Below are 16554 nucleotides of genomic sequence, written 5' to 3'. Positions count from 1 at the left end.
AACTATGTCAGACGCTAACTCTCCATCTTGTGGAGCTTCTGGCAAAAACATGGATAGAGATTTAGTTAGAGGACTTACAGGCAGCTTCATCCACTGAGAGCTCATTGGCTAGGATGCCTCCAATCTTACTGAAAGCTGGCATTTGAATGCCGTACTTCTCCAGCTCACTCCTCATGTTACTGATCTCCTCCTCTGGAAGACAGATTTATACACGAATATTAGGGAAAACTGTGGTGTTAGAGAGTATTGCATGGGAAAGGCTAAAATATACTGCATGAGATACAATTTAATGTGATTGTTTTTTTCTCTTGCTTTGGCACAATCATCAAATGAAAAGTAGAATTCCCTAAATTTACTTTAAATTTAAGTCTTTTGTTCATGTTCTCACAACAGTATGTGAAGTTTTTCTAACAATCTACACTGCTGAACGATAACATTCTCTCAACAGTGGCACCAAGCAGGCGCAGCATGCTCCACCTGTGATGCAGTGTAAATTTGGATGACTTTTGATTGGCTGTCAGTGTTTCTATCATTGTTCAAATTCACTCTCAAAGTGATCCCAGCAGTATCATTTGCCACTGTCATTGTCTTTATAGATGTGGTGTGGACTCTGCCATCCACTTGAGTACAAACTATTTTTAAAACAATATATTCATAGATAGTGTTAAAGATTTCGTTGGTGTGGTGGGCCTTTAACTCTTGACGTGTTCATCACCATACACAGTGTGTGAATCCTTGCAAATGCATTTTCCCCAAAGTGCTATTGAAGTTAGTTAAAATTGGGAAAAAAATAAAAACTGTTCAGGAGTGATTGAAAAGCCCTGAGGCTTCATCAGAACAATCCAATGTCAAACGCTTTTAAGCTTGGTAGTTTGCGCGCCCTATTCAGTGTCATTTGATAGGCTGCAGGGGATATTTTGATGAACTGAAATGTTGGCTAATTCAAACATCTAAATTATAGACAAGATGTTTATAGAAATCCCTATAAAACATTTCATGCTTGAGAGCACATGATGACATTCTTTTGCGTTTTTCAATTAAATCCCAACAAGACGAGTAAATAAAATCACCTCCCACACAAAGAGGATTCTCATTAAATGAACACGTGCAATAGGCGTGTACTCATCAGTATTTCAAAAAGCCCTCAGGCGACATTTATCCTTCACTTTGAAGCAATTAATAACTTCATTGTTTCCTCCATTGATTGATTCTACTGAAGCAGAGTTCTACTGATGTTACCTGTAAAGGCCACTTTCCCCAGCAGGTCCTGGATCTGTGGTGCGATGCCAAGTTTGTATAGGTACAAGCTGAAATAAATCATAAGGTTTACACACACACACACAAACAAAATGAATAAAATAAAAAAGCACTAAGAAGCTTGGGACAATCTGATGAAAACTAAATTGTGATTCCTCCTGATGGCTTTTTATTTCTACCTATGTTACACTTTCACCACAGGGGGGGGGTGTCAGCTCACACTGCAGCCAGCACCATCTGACAGCAGTCAGCCAGCACAGTCCACCATTGAGCAACCAAATCAACAAGCAGGTGGCTGGAAACTTCATAAAACTTTCATCTTCCCGCCGGTACCTGATAAGTGGACATGAATTATAGATATTTAAGGCAGCTCTGGCACCAGCACAGCTCTGAATGGAGCAGTTGCAGTACCTGGTTATTCTGCCCTTTAGTCACACAGTGTCTGTAAACATGAAATGCACTCTGTCCTTGGGACACAGGGGGCTTTTGGTCAGCTATCTAAACTCTGCTTATACAAAGGGTAATGTTTTAACGTGCAGGCAGCTGATTGACTCTGAGATACAAACACAGTACCAGCTGACCAGGATTAATGAAGGTGGCCGATTACAAGCCACAGGGGTTACTGACAATCAGCTGACTAGCTTGGAGCAAAGAACGTTCTCCAGACCGCGGATCCTCCCTGTTTATATCCATGTTTCCTCTTTTTTAACACAACAAATTAAGCCCTACAGCTCTACCAGCAAGTGTTTCATAAACCACTTGTAAGCTATGTTTTCTCCCCATTATATTGTGCTCCCTTTCAGTATTCCACCACACTGAATGTGCCTGAGCATCCGCTGCTTTGCCTCCATGTCTTACTATTCACTGGGTCCTTGTGGGACGTAAGCTGGACTCGCAGGAAGGAAGAGCACGTGTGTGCATGAGCAGGGAAGGAAACCAATTCCCACGGGACCTGACCAAAACACTACAACAGAGAAAACAATCCATGCAGCTCATATAGCCACTCCCTAAAATGTGTGTTTGGCTCATTGGATGGGTCAGATAGATAAAAATGACCCTTCACTTCATTCAATCATCTCAACTAAAAAAACGAAAGCCTGTAGGTGTAATTCTCGAGCCACCCACGTTACAGTATGACCACCAAGTTTTCTTTTACAGCATCATGACGTTTTTCACAAACCCGAAACCATGACAAAGAATTTACTCTTTGTGGTGAGACTAAAAGTAACGAGTCGAGCACTGAACCACCACATTCAATTTACCAGAAAGCCCCCAATTACATGCTGCAGATGTTTATAGAGGCAGCCTGCACAGAGTGGTTAGGCTCATCAAAAGTGTTCAAAATAAACTTCAGCAACAAAGTCTAAAAAAAATGCTTAAAGTAATTGAATTGCCAACTAGCCAATGACTAAAAGAGCTTGAGAAACGGCCAATACAGGGACTAAAAGCATGTGAACTTGCCACACTGCAACAACTGCCTATAGCCAAATGCATGGTGCTGTATAATATAGCTATGACCTACTTAAGACGAATCATAAACAGGTCTGTGTTTGACAAGTAGCACTCTCTCTGCCTTACCTAAGTAGAAATAACATTTTCCAGTTCCTGTTTCAAATCACTTAAAAACTACTGTTTCTGTTCTTGACATATGAATTAGAGGTTGAATCTAATGGGAACAAAAAGAGGCCATGCCTTAACGCCACATAGTAATACAAATGTTAATGCAAACAGTGGCACCCACATATGAGCTGTTCTATGTTGTTGCAGCTTGAACACTCTGCTGTGTGAAATAGACAATAACCACTTAAACCTCGAACGTGTCAAAATCAAACCAAAGTGTTTTGACACTGTCTGCTATAACCATCGAGGGAAAGTAAATGCACCCAAATTAGAAAGTGGGTAACCTGTCAGTGACAAAGAGTACGAGCAGACTGCTCACTGGATCTAATTTGCCCAATAGCTTACAGAGTAATTCCAGCTACCAGATACCAGCACTTTTCAGGTCAACTATAACAAAAAAAAAAACAGTTTTGCCCACTGGTTTTCATTTCTTTCTTGGAAATTAAATCACACGCAACATTTAGGTGTGTCACCTTCTGGAAAATAGCAGCTGGGTACCCTGCCACTGCACAAAAGACTTTAACGATGAGTGAGCAATCATGCTGTCAGAAGTGAAAAATGCATGAAGAGCGTAAAGTGAAAAATCACTGTTTTTGGAATCCTTTTATTCTTACCTCAGTGCGTGTATGCAGTATACCACCTTGGGCATGTTTTTGCGATCATACACATCTGTCGTTTCGGGATAGAATATCTGAAAGCAGAAACCACAATACACATCAGTCACTCTCGTTTCATCAGTGTCTTGACACTCTTTATTCTGCTGCAGCCAAACAGGAGCACAATATCCATAACCTATGGATGCATGAGGCACTGCAATGCCATGTGACCCACATAATTTTCAATACCACAGAGCTGAATCAACACCAGCCACTGGCATCTTAAGGTATCTGAGGTCGTATTTATTGCAGTGCTATTGCATTGGGCTGCATTATATTCTATAGGCCCATTATATCACTGCTCATGGTATGTATTACTCAACCTGTCCCAGTTTCTGTATTCTAACAGGCATCTTACAGATATTTACTTAATGCCTTTACCACCAAATATCTCACATCATACACAACAACATTTCCAAAACAGTGGACCCACACTTGTCATAAAACATTTCTTTGTCTGTTTTTCACACCTGAATAATGCTCTCTCAACACCATGGTTTTGCTGAAAGACAGGTAATGATGTAATAGCAGAAGCTACAGGTTATCAGAGTGACAATTCCTAAAAAGGCTGTTCATAAAAACTGCTGATTAAACTGCTATAAAAAGCCAACACAGAGATAAGTGGGTATCAATTCTACCTCATTTTCATTACCAGGATACACCTCGCTGAAGTCTTTGTGTCATCTCATAAAAAATGTAATGAGGTTAATACTGTTCTGTTGGAGCTGCTGCACCCTCATTACAATTTTATCTGTCTTTGTTTACATTCGTACAGATGCACATAATGCGTGTGTGCACCATGTGAGGAAAGGTCCTGGTAATTGAAGAGACACAGTCTTATTGTAGTCATAGGGTTGAAATTTATTCTGCAACTGTAACTGATTATACCCTGTCCTTATTTTGGATTTTACTGAATGGATGGATTCTACTCTGTCTTAGTTGAAGCTATGAATTCTTTGTTATAAGAAGTCATAAGATGATTTCTCAACTCTATGTTGTTCTCTACTGTACTTGTTACAGAATCTCACAGAGATGTTGAAATTATTTTTTTGACTTAGCACATACTCTAACAGAACTGTTTAAGTGTTGCAAAAGCTTTAATTCTTCTGAAAATAGAGGACTTAATGTAACAAAATCCGTCTTTTCTTACGATGTGATGACTGATTGATGGCTTACATTTGTTTGTATACTGAACATGTTTATATGCCTGTTTGTAAAACAGGAAACCTGAGTCTGCATTACTGATGGCTGTACAAGTTCCTTACCTTAGGTAGACCCACTGACTCCATGGCTCTGAGCCACTGCACTGTGTTGTCTGTGTGTCTGAAGTGCAGCCCTTTGCTCTAAAGATGAAAACAGCAGATCAAACATAAATGAAGCTGTATCAATGTGAGGAAGTGTAAAGAAATGGTTCAAAACTTCACCACTGCAACATGAAAAACTGATAAAAAGGTTGTTATGGTATGCACAAATAGTGCTGCAACTCGTGCAGCTCAGGCTGACTGCTACAGTTATCACAGCATCTAATGGTCTGATAAGGTTTGTTTACAATTTCTCAAAGAGGAATAAAACCAAGCTCAAAGTCAAGCTAAAAAAAATCTCACTCTCACATTTTTAACGTGGGCCCTAACACTCGCCTGCCACTTTTCTCCCTTTCCTGTGTGAATCAGTTGAAAACTGTCAGGAAGCGCCTGAAAGATCTGAAAACAGTCTTCCTGTCTGTATGATGTAAGCTGGTGAAAAATGCAAATTTAGCACAACTACGCCCTTACCGAAAAGGGAAGATGGATAGGGGTTTAAATGCAAAAGAGTGGAAGTGTACCTTATAGCGGGCCTGATCTCTGTCGTAGATCCTTTTCTCAGACACCATCTTGGGTGCGAAAAAGTTGGCAAGTTTGCCCAAGTACACGCCATTCCTCAGTCCCTCCTCCAGCTCTGTGGTTGGGGGCAAGTCCTCCTCTAGGCAGGCCTCCATCCACCTGAGAGTCCACAAATATTGATCTCACATCAGGAAGAGGATTTTCAGAAGCAATTCTAATGTTCAAATCCTGCAAACAAAATGACCTCAGTGGAAAAACTGCTTTTGAAGAAGTTATTATACATTAGGGCGGTGCATTGGAAAGAATCTGGCAATACAATATGTGTCACAATATATGGGTATGATTCAATATATTGTGATATATTGCAATTCTGTAAGCAAGGTGATATATTTCCATCTTTTAAAAATCTAATTTTAGGAGCTAGCAGTGCACCCTCTGTGACTTTGTCTGTTTCACAAGCCCGAGTTCTGTGTGTTTATGCTAGCAATATGTTGCTACGTTGGAGTGGAAGAGTAAAATGGCTGAAGGTAGATTACAACACTGACGGATCTTGCAGTCCAGGGTTCAAACACAACACAAAATGAACTACTGCCACAAAACTTTGCATGTAGATTAATTAAAAACGGACTGTTTTTGCAATAAAACATTGCGATACTCGGGTGTATCAATATTGTTTTACACCACTATCATACATTTCTAAATAAATGACTAATTAAAAAGTACAGTAAGAGCGCAGGTAATCTAAATGACTGACCAGATTTCCAGTTAAATCACCACGACCATTATAGTTTCGGGCTTCTCTGTAATACTAAGCAGCTGGCTATGGTTATATCCAGAGTATAAACAAACATCAGTCTACTCTGTTTACCCTGCCACCGAGATCTTCCACAGCGTGCAGTGCAATTTATGACGTGGCTGAATGCCTGCGTGTAGTCTGCAAGTCAGAGTTGGCTTTCCCTGCACCTGCTGCCCTTCTGATCCAGGCAAAAACTAAAAACAGTGGGCCAAGATCATACAAATATAAATCAGAATAAGTAAGAATGTCTTGCTGTCATTCATGGCATTTACAGTACAGTAGAGTAGTGAGTTTGTAATAAATATGATTTCATGTCAAAGTTTGTAAAGACTCCAGATGTACAGTATTGATTAAGTGTGTCAGTGCTGTGATAATTGACTGAAATGTTTTTGGTTAAACAGAGCAACAAAGTAGACTGTGGGCCGGTGAGAACTGGGCATTGTTACAGGCAGCACCCACACTGAGCCCGGCATGCTTTAGGGAGGGGGCTGCGGACTTACAGTTTGAGCTTTGGACCACGTAAAGGTTAAAGGTTAGGCTGACTTGTTGAGTGGACAATGTGAGGTTAAAGAGGTAAACAGGGAGCAAGATGTCTAATACTAAAGCCTAGAGCCTAATTTGATCACTGGTGAGAGTTTATGTGTTTCACTTGTGCAACACATCAATGTGTTATCACAAGAGAAAAAGTGTTTTTTATTTCCTACAAGGGATGATAACACAGATGACTGACATACGCAGAAACTAAAACTGAATAGAGCGTATTCAGCTTGTGTTAAAATAATGTTGACCTTCTTTCAAACTGAGGTAATTTCCCTTTGAAAGGTTCAGGCTGCCGGTGCCAGACGATTCCCAGAGATATTAGGAAAAATCCATTCCAAAGAGCTAGTCAATGATTTGTGAGCACGGTGAATCATCATGGGCTGAAAATCTGTTACACATTATCTTACTGCCTGGAAGTGACACTGTATTTACTATTGTGGGCCATGGCTACACCTCTGTCTACAAATCCAACTGTTAATGTGCTTTAACCTTTTTGCTCGGTATCCTACAACTGAGTTGATCCCTTTCCCAGTGTACAGTGCTAAGTGATTTAGCTTCCTTACGTTTGGCTCCTTGGTTTTATTCATACCAGCAGCTCCTACCTTTGTGTCTGCAAGCAGTACATCTTTCCCTCCCACATGCGTGCACACAGACACCTTGTTTGTGTTAATTAAGGCTGTGTGGGTGCTCCAAGGATCCAGACTGCCAAAATATGTGTCAGCACATTAAAAGGACAACCACAACACATCATGCACTGTCAACACAAAGACAGTGGAGAGTGTAAGTGAGGCACATTGAGGAATAAAGCATCTTCGTAAGGAATCATGTCAGCTGATGCTGTAGATTATGCAAGAGGAAGACCTCTGCCTTATCTGTGGGGTTTTATAGAATGAAAAGTAAAGATAGTCACTGCATTTTCCTTCTACTGATACATCTATCTTAAAGCATTAAGATGCTAATATTACAAATAATGGAATACGCTACTTCTTTCTGTGGAAAATTGTTTTTAAATATAATTTCTCCTCACATGAGGAATGCATTAGTTACATGCTCTGGTCACAGCTTAGACTTAGGGATTTGGGATCAAGAAAATAGTATCTGGCCCACCACTTTATCAAAGATTAAAGTTCAACATTAGGTAAACTCAAATAGAGCTGCATCAGTTAATCAATTAACTGATTAAGCAATTGACCAAAAAACCCCAAAACAAGTAGTTTTAGAACTGATTGATTGTTATCAAGCAAAAATGCCTTTTATGGGATCTGCTTCTCCGAAAACGTCGTGCTTTTCCTTCTTTACATTACAGTACATTTGATATTTTGGGGTTTTGGACAATTTGTCGGACAAAACGAGACATTTAACAACATCAACTTTGTAAACTTGTAAAGTGCAGCACATATTTTATACTTTTTCTGATGTTTTATAGATCAAATGATTGATCAGTAAATCAATTAACCAGGAAAATAACTGGTCATAAAAATAATCGTCTGTCTAAACTTAAGGCAGCAGTGATGCAATCATCAGTGTCACACAGACATTTTTTGGCCCAGTATCAAGCAAATGATATTGTGATATCAGTATCAGTTAACCCTCAGCCCGCACACAACGCTGCCTGTCAGAGAACGTCTGATTGGCACTGAATGACTAACAAACAGACACACATGTGCGTGCCAACCAGGGCAAAGCAGTGATGCAGATCAAAGTTTCATATCTCCATAAAAGTAACCTACTGATATAGCGGGGCAAATGAAGTCAAGATAACAGAGAAAAAAACGGCGGGAACACAGTCAAAGGAACATCCTGCGTGGGTAACAGAGCTCTCCTGTGAAACTTCACTTCCTGTACTTAAAACAATGTCGGGAGAACTCGTCTCCTGAAGCATGACAGGCTAACACTCCTGTTTACAACCCCTCCAAAGCAGGCCTTCCTGTCATTGTCCAATCTGCGACTCACACGGTGAAACAAAACACCGCTTTCTGGAATCTGGGACTTAAATCTGTCTCACATCAACACACTTATTAATGACCCAAACTCTTTGGTTTTCAGCTACAGTATTTCAGATCACATACAGAGTGTCCTCTGAAGACTTGCGTCATAAAGCTTAGTCATGCTAGTCATGAGTTTGTGTTTGTGTGGCTGCCTGCGTGTGTATGTGTCATGAGAGAAATGTAGTGGCTGGGTAGGGTGTGTCTGAAAATTAGGATAATATCCTTGACTCTAGATATCCTGGGGTGGACCTGTATCGAAGCAAACCAAAAGTGTCACCATAGAAAAAAAGCTAAAAATTAAACAATCGACTGTTTACTCTCCAATGAGGGTACAAAGTCTAATTTGTGTGTGTGTGTGTGTGTGTGCATGTGTGTTCTGTAAGAGGGTGTGTCTACCAACTGACAACATCAACAGTTAGTGAAACTTAGCAATAGACCAAGTGCTCTCAAGAGGACTTTGAACAACAAAGCATGTGGGCAATGTATATGTAAAGAGCATTTTAGCCAATACAAAATTAGTTTTACATGCACTATTACCACCAACCTGCACTTAGCTGACCTAATGTCATGTAAGGCACTGAAAGCAAAGTAACTGTCTTCTTAAACCACAGGTGTCGCTTCACGTTGTGTCACACCCATGTTGGCTATAAGGACATATTCATTGAAACTGCTGGTTGCTCTTTATTTGCTCATGCTGCTCCACCACAGTGTGCTGGATAAAGGTCCCACTGTTTAACAGAGAGCAATACAGCGTTTCTGGCAATGACTTACAATTAACAAGAGATTGTAAAGTAACTGGACAAGGCTTGGTTTAGTTGAGTCTGTGTTTCACAGAAGATATTTTGACATGTCACAATAGGAAATTTGGCTAAAAAATATGTAGCCGAGTTTCAGGGTCCTGGTATCACCTTGTCATGACTTACCAGAACACTTGAATAGTACTTGTCATTAGTAACACCTGTGCTTTTCCTGCTATGACAAGGCAAACTGTCTGCTGTGGAAAAGGCAGATGCAACAGATAAGATTGGGATGTCCTTAACAACTTCACTGACATTTTAAGTTCACTGCCAAAACCTGTATACATGACATCTACAAGTTACACGAAGGACAACAATCATCTGGAATATTATAAAATCTAACCTCCCATATAACCTTATTAGCTTATCCAATGTTCTACCAATAATTACACATTTCAGATACAATTCTAGGCTGCAACCAGCAGCTCTATAGCTCGTCAGTCCACAAAAATTCCCCCACCCTTTGGAGAGGAATTTGGCATGGAGGTCAAGTGTGTGTGTGTATGTGAAGGTGTGTGTTTGTGTTCATGGAAACTGGCTAAAAGCGGGTGTAGTAATAGGAGGGGCCAGTTGGAAAAAGGTGCATAACTTCCAAATGGATTCAAAGACTTGCACAAGATTTTGTTGAAAGACGATTAAGTGATGATCCTGCCAACTGGCAACAAAGGGTTGGGGGGCAGTGGGAGTGGCCTATAACTAAAAGGTGCATAACTTTTAAACAGATTCACGTAACAGGACCAGACTTTATAAACACACAAAAACAAATTGACAGATATACACATACACACACCACTTTGCCATGTCTCCTTTTGTCCATCCCGTTTATCATTGAGCCTTGCAGGTCATTTATCGTTGACTGTTGTGGGAGGCATCACTGGACTCAGCAGAGTTCCTTATTAGCTGCTATCTGCAGCTAATAAGGTGATGGACTTGTCGGTCTAAAATGAAGGACTTGTCGGTTTCGTACTTTTAATGCAGTTGTTTGGGTCTAGAATACTTGATTTATGTTGCAGGAGTTGCACGGATTAATTCCATGTTTATTTTTCCAGCTATTAAAAGATTATTTCTCGACCACCTCTGACATTTTTAACAGTGTAAACAAAAACATAGGTAGATAATTAAACAATGTCTCTCGTAAGATTATAACCCAGGTACACTAAAAGAGTTACTTCTACATGACTTACTTCCTTGTTTCAGTGACTGCTGACTCCTGACCCCAGAGAGCAGAACCTAATGCTCTCTGTGGCAGACGCCTTCATTAGCAGCTGTGTTAATCCTAATCTAACGTGACACCTTTCCCAGAATAGAGGCTCCACTCCACAACTGACAGGAGTGTAGAAAAGTCAGTAGCACATGGATGGAAAAACAGGAAGCTATAAAGTGAAAGTGAGAGTGTGTGAGTGTGTGTGCATGTGAGCGTTAAGTCACAGTGGTCATTTTGAGGGTGACTGTAGTGCAATACCAAAGCACCTGTTCCTTAAAATGCCTCAGTGCAGCTGAGCAAGTTTTCTCAGCCCACTAAAAAAAGAAAAATGTGCAATAATCTAGGCGTGGCCCGATTATGATGATGGTTGACTGAATCTGTGCTTGGTCTAGCCAACCTGCCCTTGCAGACCCTTATTATCCTGTGACATAAGCAGATAATGTAGGCTATTCAAACAGACTGTACTGAGTCAAAGTGCAAGTTCAGTTGTCAAACAATAATCTGAGGAAATGCTGATGTAAATGAAGCTGTAAACACACTCATATAAAGAGTGTACCAAAAGGAAGCATGATTGCTGAATCACCACAAGGCAACATGCTATAGTAGGTCCAGACATCAGTTATCAATCTTTCTGTGATCAGGTGTGGTTGTCACAAAATCACTGAATAAAAAGAGGCATGATTACATTTCCTGTTCCTTCTTGCTTGTGAAGAAGACAGGAAGTGGTTTAGTTTTAGCTTTGCTCAGGCACCTTACAAGAAAAAAGTCTTCATCAGGTTTATGCTGTCTTTAGATTCATTTACTTTTGAAAGGTTCCTGTTAAAACTATTACAAACCATCTGAAAGTATAACCCCACTGAAAAATTTGTCAACAAACTCTCTGGATTTTCAGTTTTTTATGTGATCATTTCAGCCACCAGTGAGGTTTGGTGCACAGTGGAAAGAGAGCGACTCTTTCCACTAACTCAGCACCTCCCATGTCTTAATCAGGCACACATTCTCATGAATGCTCACAGCTCCGTGCCATCATCTCACGTGCATGCTGATTCTGCCTTTATCTGTCATTACAGCTTCATGCTACTATGAAAATTATTTAATACATACTGCTTTCTTCTCTTCTGATATCCCCCTCCCTTTCTCTCCGCTACTTAATTTCTCAACCACACCCTGCTGTTTTTATAACTGCATAACAGTGTTCATTAAATACACAAATTTATACTACAAATTTGTTCTGCATGATCAAATATTAAACAAACTGAATGCTTGACCCAAACCACACCCAATGTAATCCCTGCGAGTTCTGAGTTGTGACAAAGTAAACATCATAAAGGAAAGTGGCTGCGTTTAGTCAGCATGTGCCATTAAGCTCCTCTTATCTTCAAGGTTTTTTCCCTCCTCCTCCCGTCCTACCGTTTGGCCTCCTCTAGGTGACACAGGTACTCATAGGCGATGTTCTGCCGTCTCCTCTCATCCATCTCCTCCGCTGACAGCCTCTCATCATCCTGAATGGCTGAAGAAGGAAAGAAAATTCACAATCATGTCACTGTCATTGTATTTCATTAGTCAACATACTAGTGTGTTTTTGTATCAGTCTTAATTACATGTGATTAAAATCAAAGCATGTCTGGGGGGAGTATTCTATGACATTGATACATGTAACAATATGGCAAATGTAAACAACAACAACACATAAACAGAGAGCTTTACCACGTAGTGAGATTAGTGGCTTAGCGAAGTAGGTTGAATCTAAAGCCAGAGTTTTCCGTCCTACGAAAGTGACTCTCTTTTAACCTCTCTAGATCAACATGCTGCAGACCTAACCTGGTCGGGACCGTTTTATTATGTTCTGAGTTTCGGCTTGAAATTAGCTAAAAAGCTCTTTTCACAGCTCCTTTGAGTAGCGTCACTCTACAGTCTTTAGATTCTCAGCACAGGGGATATGTCATAAATGGACTGCTCCAGCTTGTGCTGTGCAGTTACAGTAGCAATACTGCATGTATAGCGTCACGTTTTTTTTCCTACATGGGAACCTACAATATATAAGAGCAAGAATTTTGATTTATTTTATTTGCACATTTGCTCTCACTGAACTATTTAATGTGCTTGTAGTGTTCTCTGGTCCATCTGCTCATGCTGGGTAAAAAAATAAGCCTTCTAAAAAAAAAAAAAATCACAGACTAGCATTATTACATTAATAGTTCACTATATTATTAATCAGCATGATGTTTATTTTCATATGAAATGTGGTAATACTCCTTCAAACCATACAATAACGTTACAGCTCTGGGGAATGTTTTTATGCTTGGTCCTGATTTCCTGCAGTCCGATAGGAAATATTACAGCTAATAGGATTCTATTGTTATTCATCATCACAGATAATATCCAATCAATGAAATTAATTTCACTTTGATTTCACTTTGAGTGTCCTTCATTATGGGACAGTGTCAGTATAGGTAATGTAGCTCTTGAGTATAACGTTTAAATCTGCTGCAATAAGTTTAAAGTTTAGGAGCTCTGGAATGTGCAGCTGTCATATCAGAAATAAGAGTGGTAAAATAAATATATTAACTACTGAATTACACAAATTGAGCATAGTGTTAGTTCAGGCAGGACACGACGTTAAGGCCAGCTCACATCCCGGCTACATCAGCTGATCTCAAACAGCCCAATCAACTGATGGAGCAGCCTATTGATGGAAGGGAGTCAGCTGATAGATCACATGATTCTTTTCTATGTGACCAATTGACAAATCTCATTCAGGGCGCCCTGTTTAAACTGCTCTGGCCTGCCTACTGTTCCTGCTTCTTCTGCAACCTGCCTCCACCCCAGCTCCTCCTTTTCATGCTGTGTCTGACTTATCAGTGTCATTTCTGTTTGTCATTGATCCTGCTCTGTTCTGTTCCTGGGGGTCTTTGCTGCTGATCTCCCTGCCTTAGGCTTTCCATGTAGGTGCATGGAAGGGCGGAGAGGTGCGCGCTCGCTGCCTTGCGGCTTTCCACGTAGGCGTGTGGAAGGGCGGAGAGGTGTGCTCTCTCTGCCTTTGACTTTCCACGTAGGCACATAGAAGAGGCTTTCTGTGTAGGCCTGAGGAAAGACAGAGCCCTAAAACAGAGCCATACTGCCAAATATCCTGACTAAATTTGCAATTTTCTGCCACCATTCCTCTCTCACCTTAATTGTAGCAACAGTGTTGCTTTTTACTGTGATACTTTTTAAATAATTCTTCAGAAGTGGAAGTAGGCAGCACGGATTGACGAATTTTAAGATTCAAATGACACACTGAATGCCTCACTTGATTTGTTTACGGTGAATCCGCACAGAGCCCATAGAAGAAAACCTGAGTTAAAAGAGCAGGCTGATGACTAACTCCTTGGTATCCGTTATTTGTGACTGAGGCTTTGAGGTTTGTCAAGCCAACTCAGGCAAAGAGAGCCTGGCTCTGTTGAGCTTTCTTCATGGTACAGCCCTCACCGCTCCAAGCATGACCTTTGTTCCACTGTCATTTATCACATGACAGTGAATCTTTTATAAAATGTTTCAAACTTGACAACAAAAACATTCTAAATGAGCCCCTTTGTATTTCCTATTGGACAGGAAGTAAACAGGAACCAAAGCTGTTGCCCTAGCAGCAGATTAGCAATGAAACTGTCTATATGTGTAAAACAAATTTAGACACCATCTTATTAATCTCCTCAAACATAAAATGCAACCTAATCACAAAGACTGAGAAGATATTTCTTCTTAAAGGAAGTTAATTTTGACTGTTAGGATCTTAAGTTCCCCATGGAAACTGTACTACATCCTCTGCCCTATTGACCCTTTGTTTGAGGGAGATGAAACGGCCTTGTCAAAGTGGCCTTAGTGGGGTGCCCAACCGACAAGTGACTTCTGCGGAGAGTTGACCTTTACCTGAAGCTTCATGAGATCTCCTCCCCCTGATGCTTCTTATTCTGCACTAATCCAGTCAAATCTCCTTATTTCTGGCGGAGTGAAGGGACAATCTCAGAGCCGGGGGCGCAGTTTAAGAACTGAGCTTTTTCCCACCAGACCGAGCACTGACTCCTGGGTTTGACTACAGGCCAGTGACTGAGGTTTCACATTCTGTATTAGAGTGTAGGAAAGGCTTGGGCAGTATCACGGTTTAAGGGTATACTGGAGTATTTCAAAATCCTGTCAGTATGATCCTTCAATACTGTCAAAAATACAGACATTCATCTTTCTTTTCAACTCATAAATGTTTCAGGGAGAATGTATTGTATGTAGTGCACATCAGACAAGAGATCAGTCTCTCCTGAGCTGAGAAAGATGGCAAGTAGTAGTGAAGATAACGTAAGAGGACTAACATCAGTAAACAGCCAGCCAGCAACGGCAGGGAAACAACATATTTTCATATCTAACTCTGTGAATTAAGGGTATATTTCAACCAAGGGCGCACACAAACCCCGTCATACTGTACACCCCAGTGAAATGTCAAATGAGGCCCAGGAGGAAGGCAAAAATTATGTTTGCCTTTGATGCCACTGTCTACCATGGCCAGTTTAAAATAAACTCCATAAATAAAGTAAATTCATCTGTTTACAATATTCCAACTCATTAAACTCAGCAATCTGTAATTCTTACTTAGTGTCGTAATGTCTTTTACAGCATACAGTATGCCTGTAGTCTGTATATCTTATTTGTTGAGTGTGAAACTGCAGTGTGGAGTCCAAGACAATTTTCCCCCACGGGAACAAGAAAGTTCATTCAATTCTAGCCTCTGCACGGCTGTATCTTTGAAACCTCTCAGGCACTCTCTGCTAAATTCTGCCCGTTCATCAGCCACCTGCATTAACATTCGCTCACTGGGTCTCCATAGAGGCTTGACATATAATACACACACACCAAACACTCACATATAGACACACAAAATAAGCACCATAAGCACAGTATCAGGCCATAGACCAGTGGAACAGCGGCCCAGCTGTGGTATAGATGCAAATGTGAACGAACACTTATCTCAGAGGTACAACAGCCCCAGTGCAGCCATTACACACTACCTCTACTTAGTGACTCACTCACACACTTCCTGGAAGAGTGTGTCTGCAGTCTTGCTCTGAGCGTTATATTTAACCCTCAGGATGGGTCTGTTGCCTTTGTGTGTCACAGGATCAGCGGACCTGAGTTGTGGGCTTCATGATTGCAACGCATGCTTTTGTTTGGCTGGTGGGGGGTGACTATAAATCAGCCTGGCCTGCTTTTGGGTTAATCTATTTCATAGGCAGATCCATAAACTAGGGTTAGTCTGACATTTATTGAAATTATTCCCAGGGAATGACTTCGCTTGCAGGAGCAATGATACCTTGGGCTGTTCCACATAATGACAAGGCCAGTACATGCAACAAACTGCTCATTATTTATGCTCATTTTCTAGAGATACACCTCCATAGATGGTTGTTTTGCCACTGTGCATCTTAAAAAACACCATAAGACAGAGTGGCCTATATTCAAAACAAGACAGTTGGGTGATATAATTCAATGGGCCAAGTCAGAGGCAAAAAGATTGCATTGATGACATCAGTGATTGGTGTTATCTCCCAAAGTTGCACTTTGCCCACAGACAAGATGCATGCTGTTAACTGACTTTAGATGGGTCTTCATGTCAGTCAGCTCAGTTAAAGCATTTTTGACATACTCATGGGGTTAGTTATTTTCAACAGCAGCAAAATCCAAAGTTAATGATTAACCTATGAGAAAAAGCCTCATGTGTGTGGACAGGCTGATATGCTGGCTACCGCCATTAAATAAATAGATAAGAATCACTGTGGTGCAATGTGGGGCACTTTGAGGGAAAAGTACAGCTGAAAACAGGCCTGAGTCAGGCAGACAGCCTGGATCCT

General features: G+C 40.7%; 1 protein-coding gene across 2 annotated transcripts in view; it reads right to left on the bottom strand.

The window, feature by feature from the left end:
• The window catches only part of iqgap2 (IQ motif containing GTPase activating protein 2), a 41585-nt gene that overhangs the window by 24457 nt on the left and 574 nt on the right, over positions 1-16554 (bottom strand). For both annotated transcript variants that reach the window (XM_033619793.2, XM_033619794.2), the window contains exons 2-7: positions 12089-12188; positions 5356-5512; positions 4799-4876; positions 3492-3568; positions 1240-1307; positions 79-192 (exon numbers count right to left, since the gene is read on the bottom strand). In XM_033619793.2, the coding sequence (XP_033475684.2) occupies positions 79-192; positions 1240-1307; positions 3492-3568; positions 4799-4876; positions 5356-5512; positions 12089-12188 (594 nt within the window). The remainder of the gene's footprint in view (positions 1-78; positions 193-1239; positions 1308-3491; positions 3569-4798; positions 4877-5355; positions 5513-12088; positions 12189-16554) is intronic.

Source organism: Epinephelus lanceolatus, chromosome 9 (genome assembly GCF_041903045.1).
Source record: "Epinephelus lanceolatus isolate andai-2023 chromosome 9, ASM4190304v1, whole genome shotgun sequence".
Lineage (NCBI taxonomy): Eukaryota > Metazoa > Chordata > Actinopteri > Perciformes > Serranidae > Epinephelus > Epinephelus lanceolatus.
This window is presented reverse-complemented; position numbering and strand designations above follow the sequence as displayed.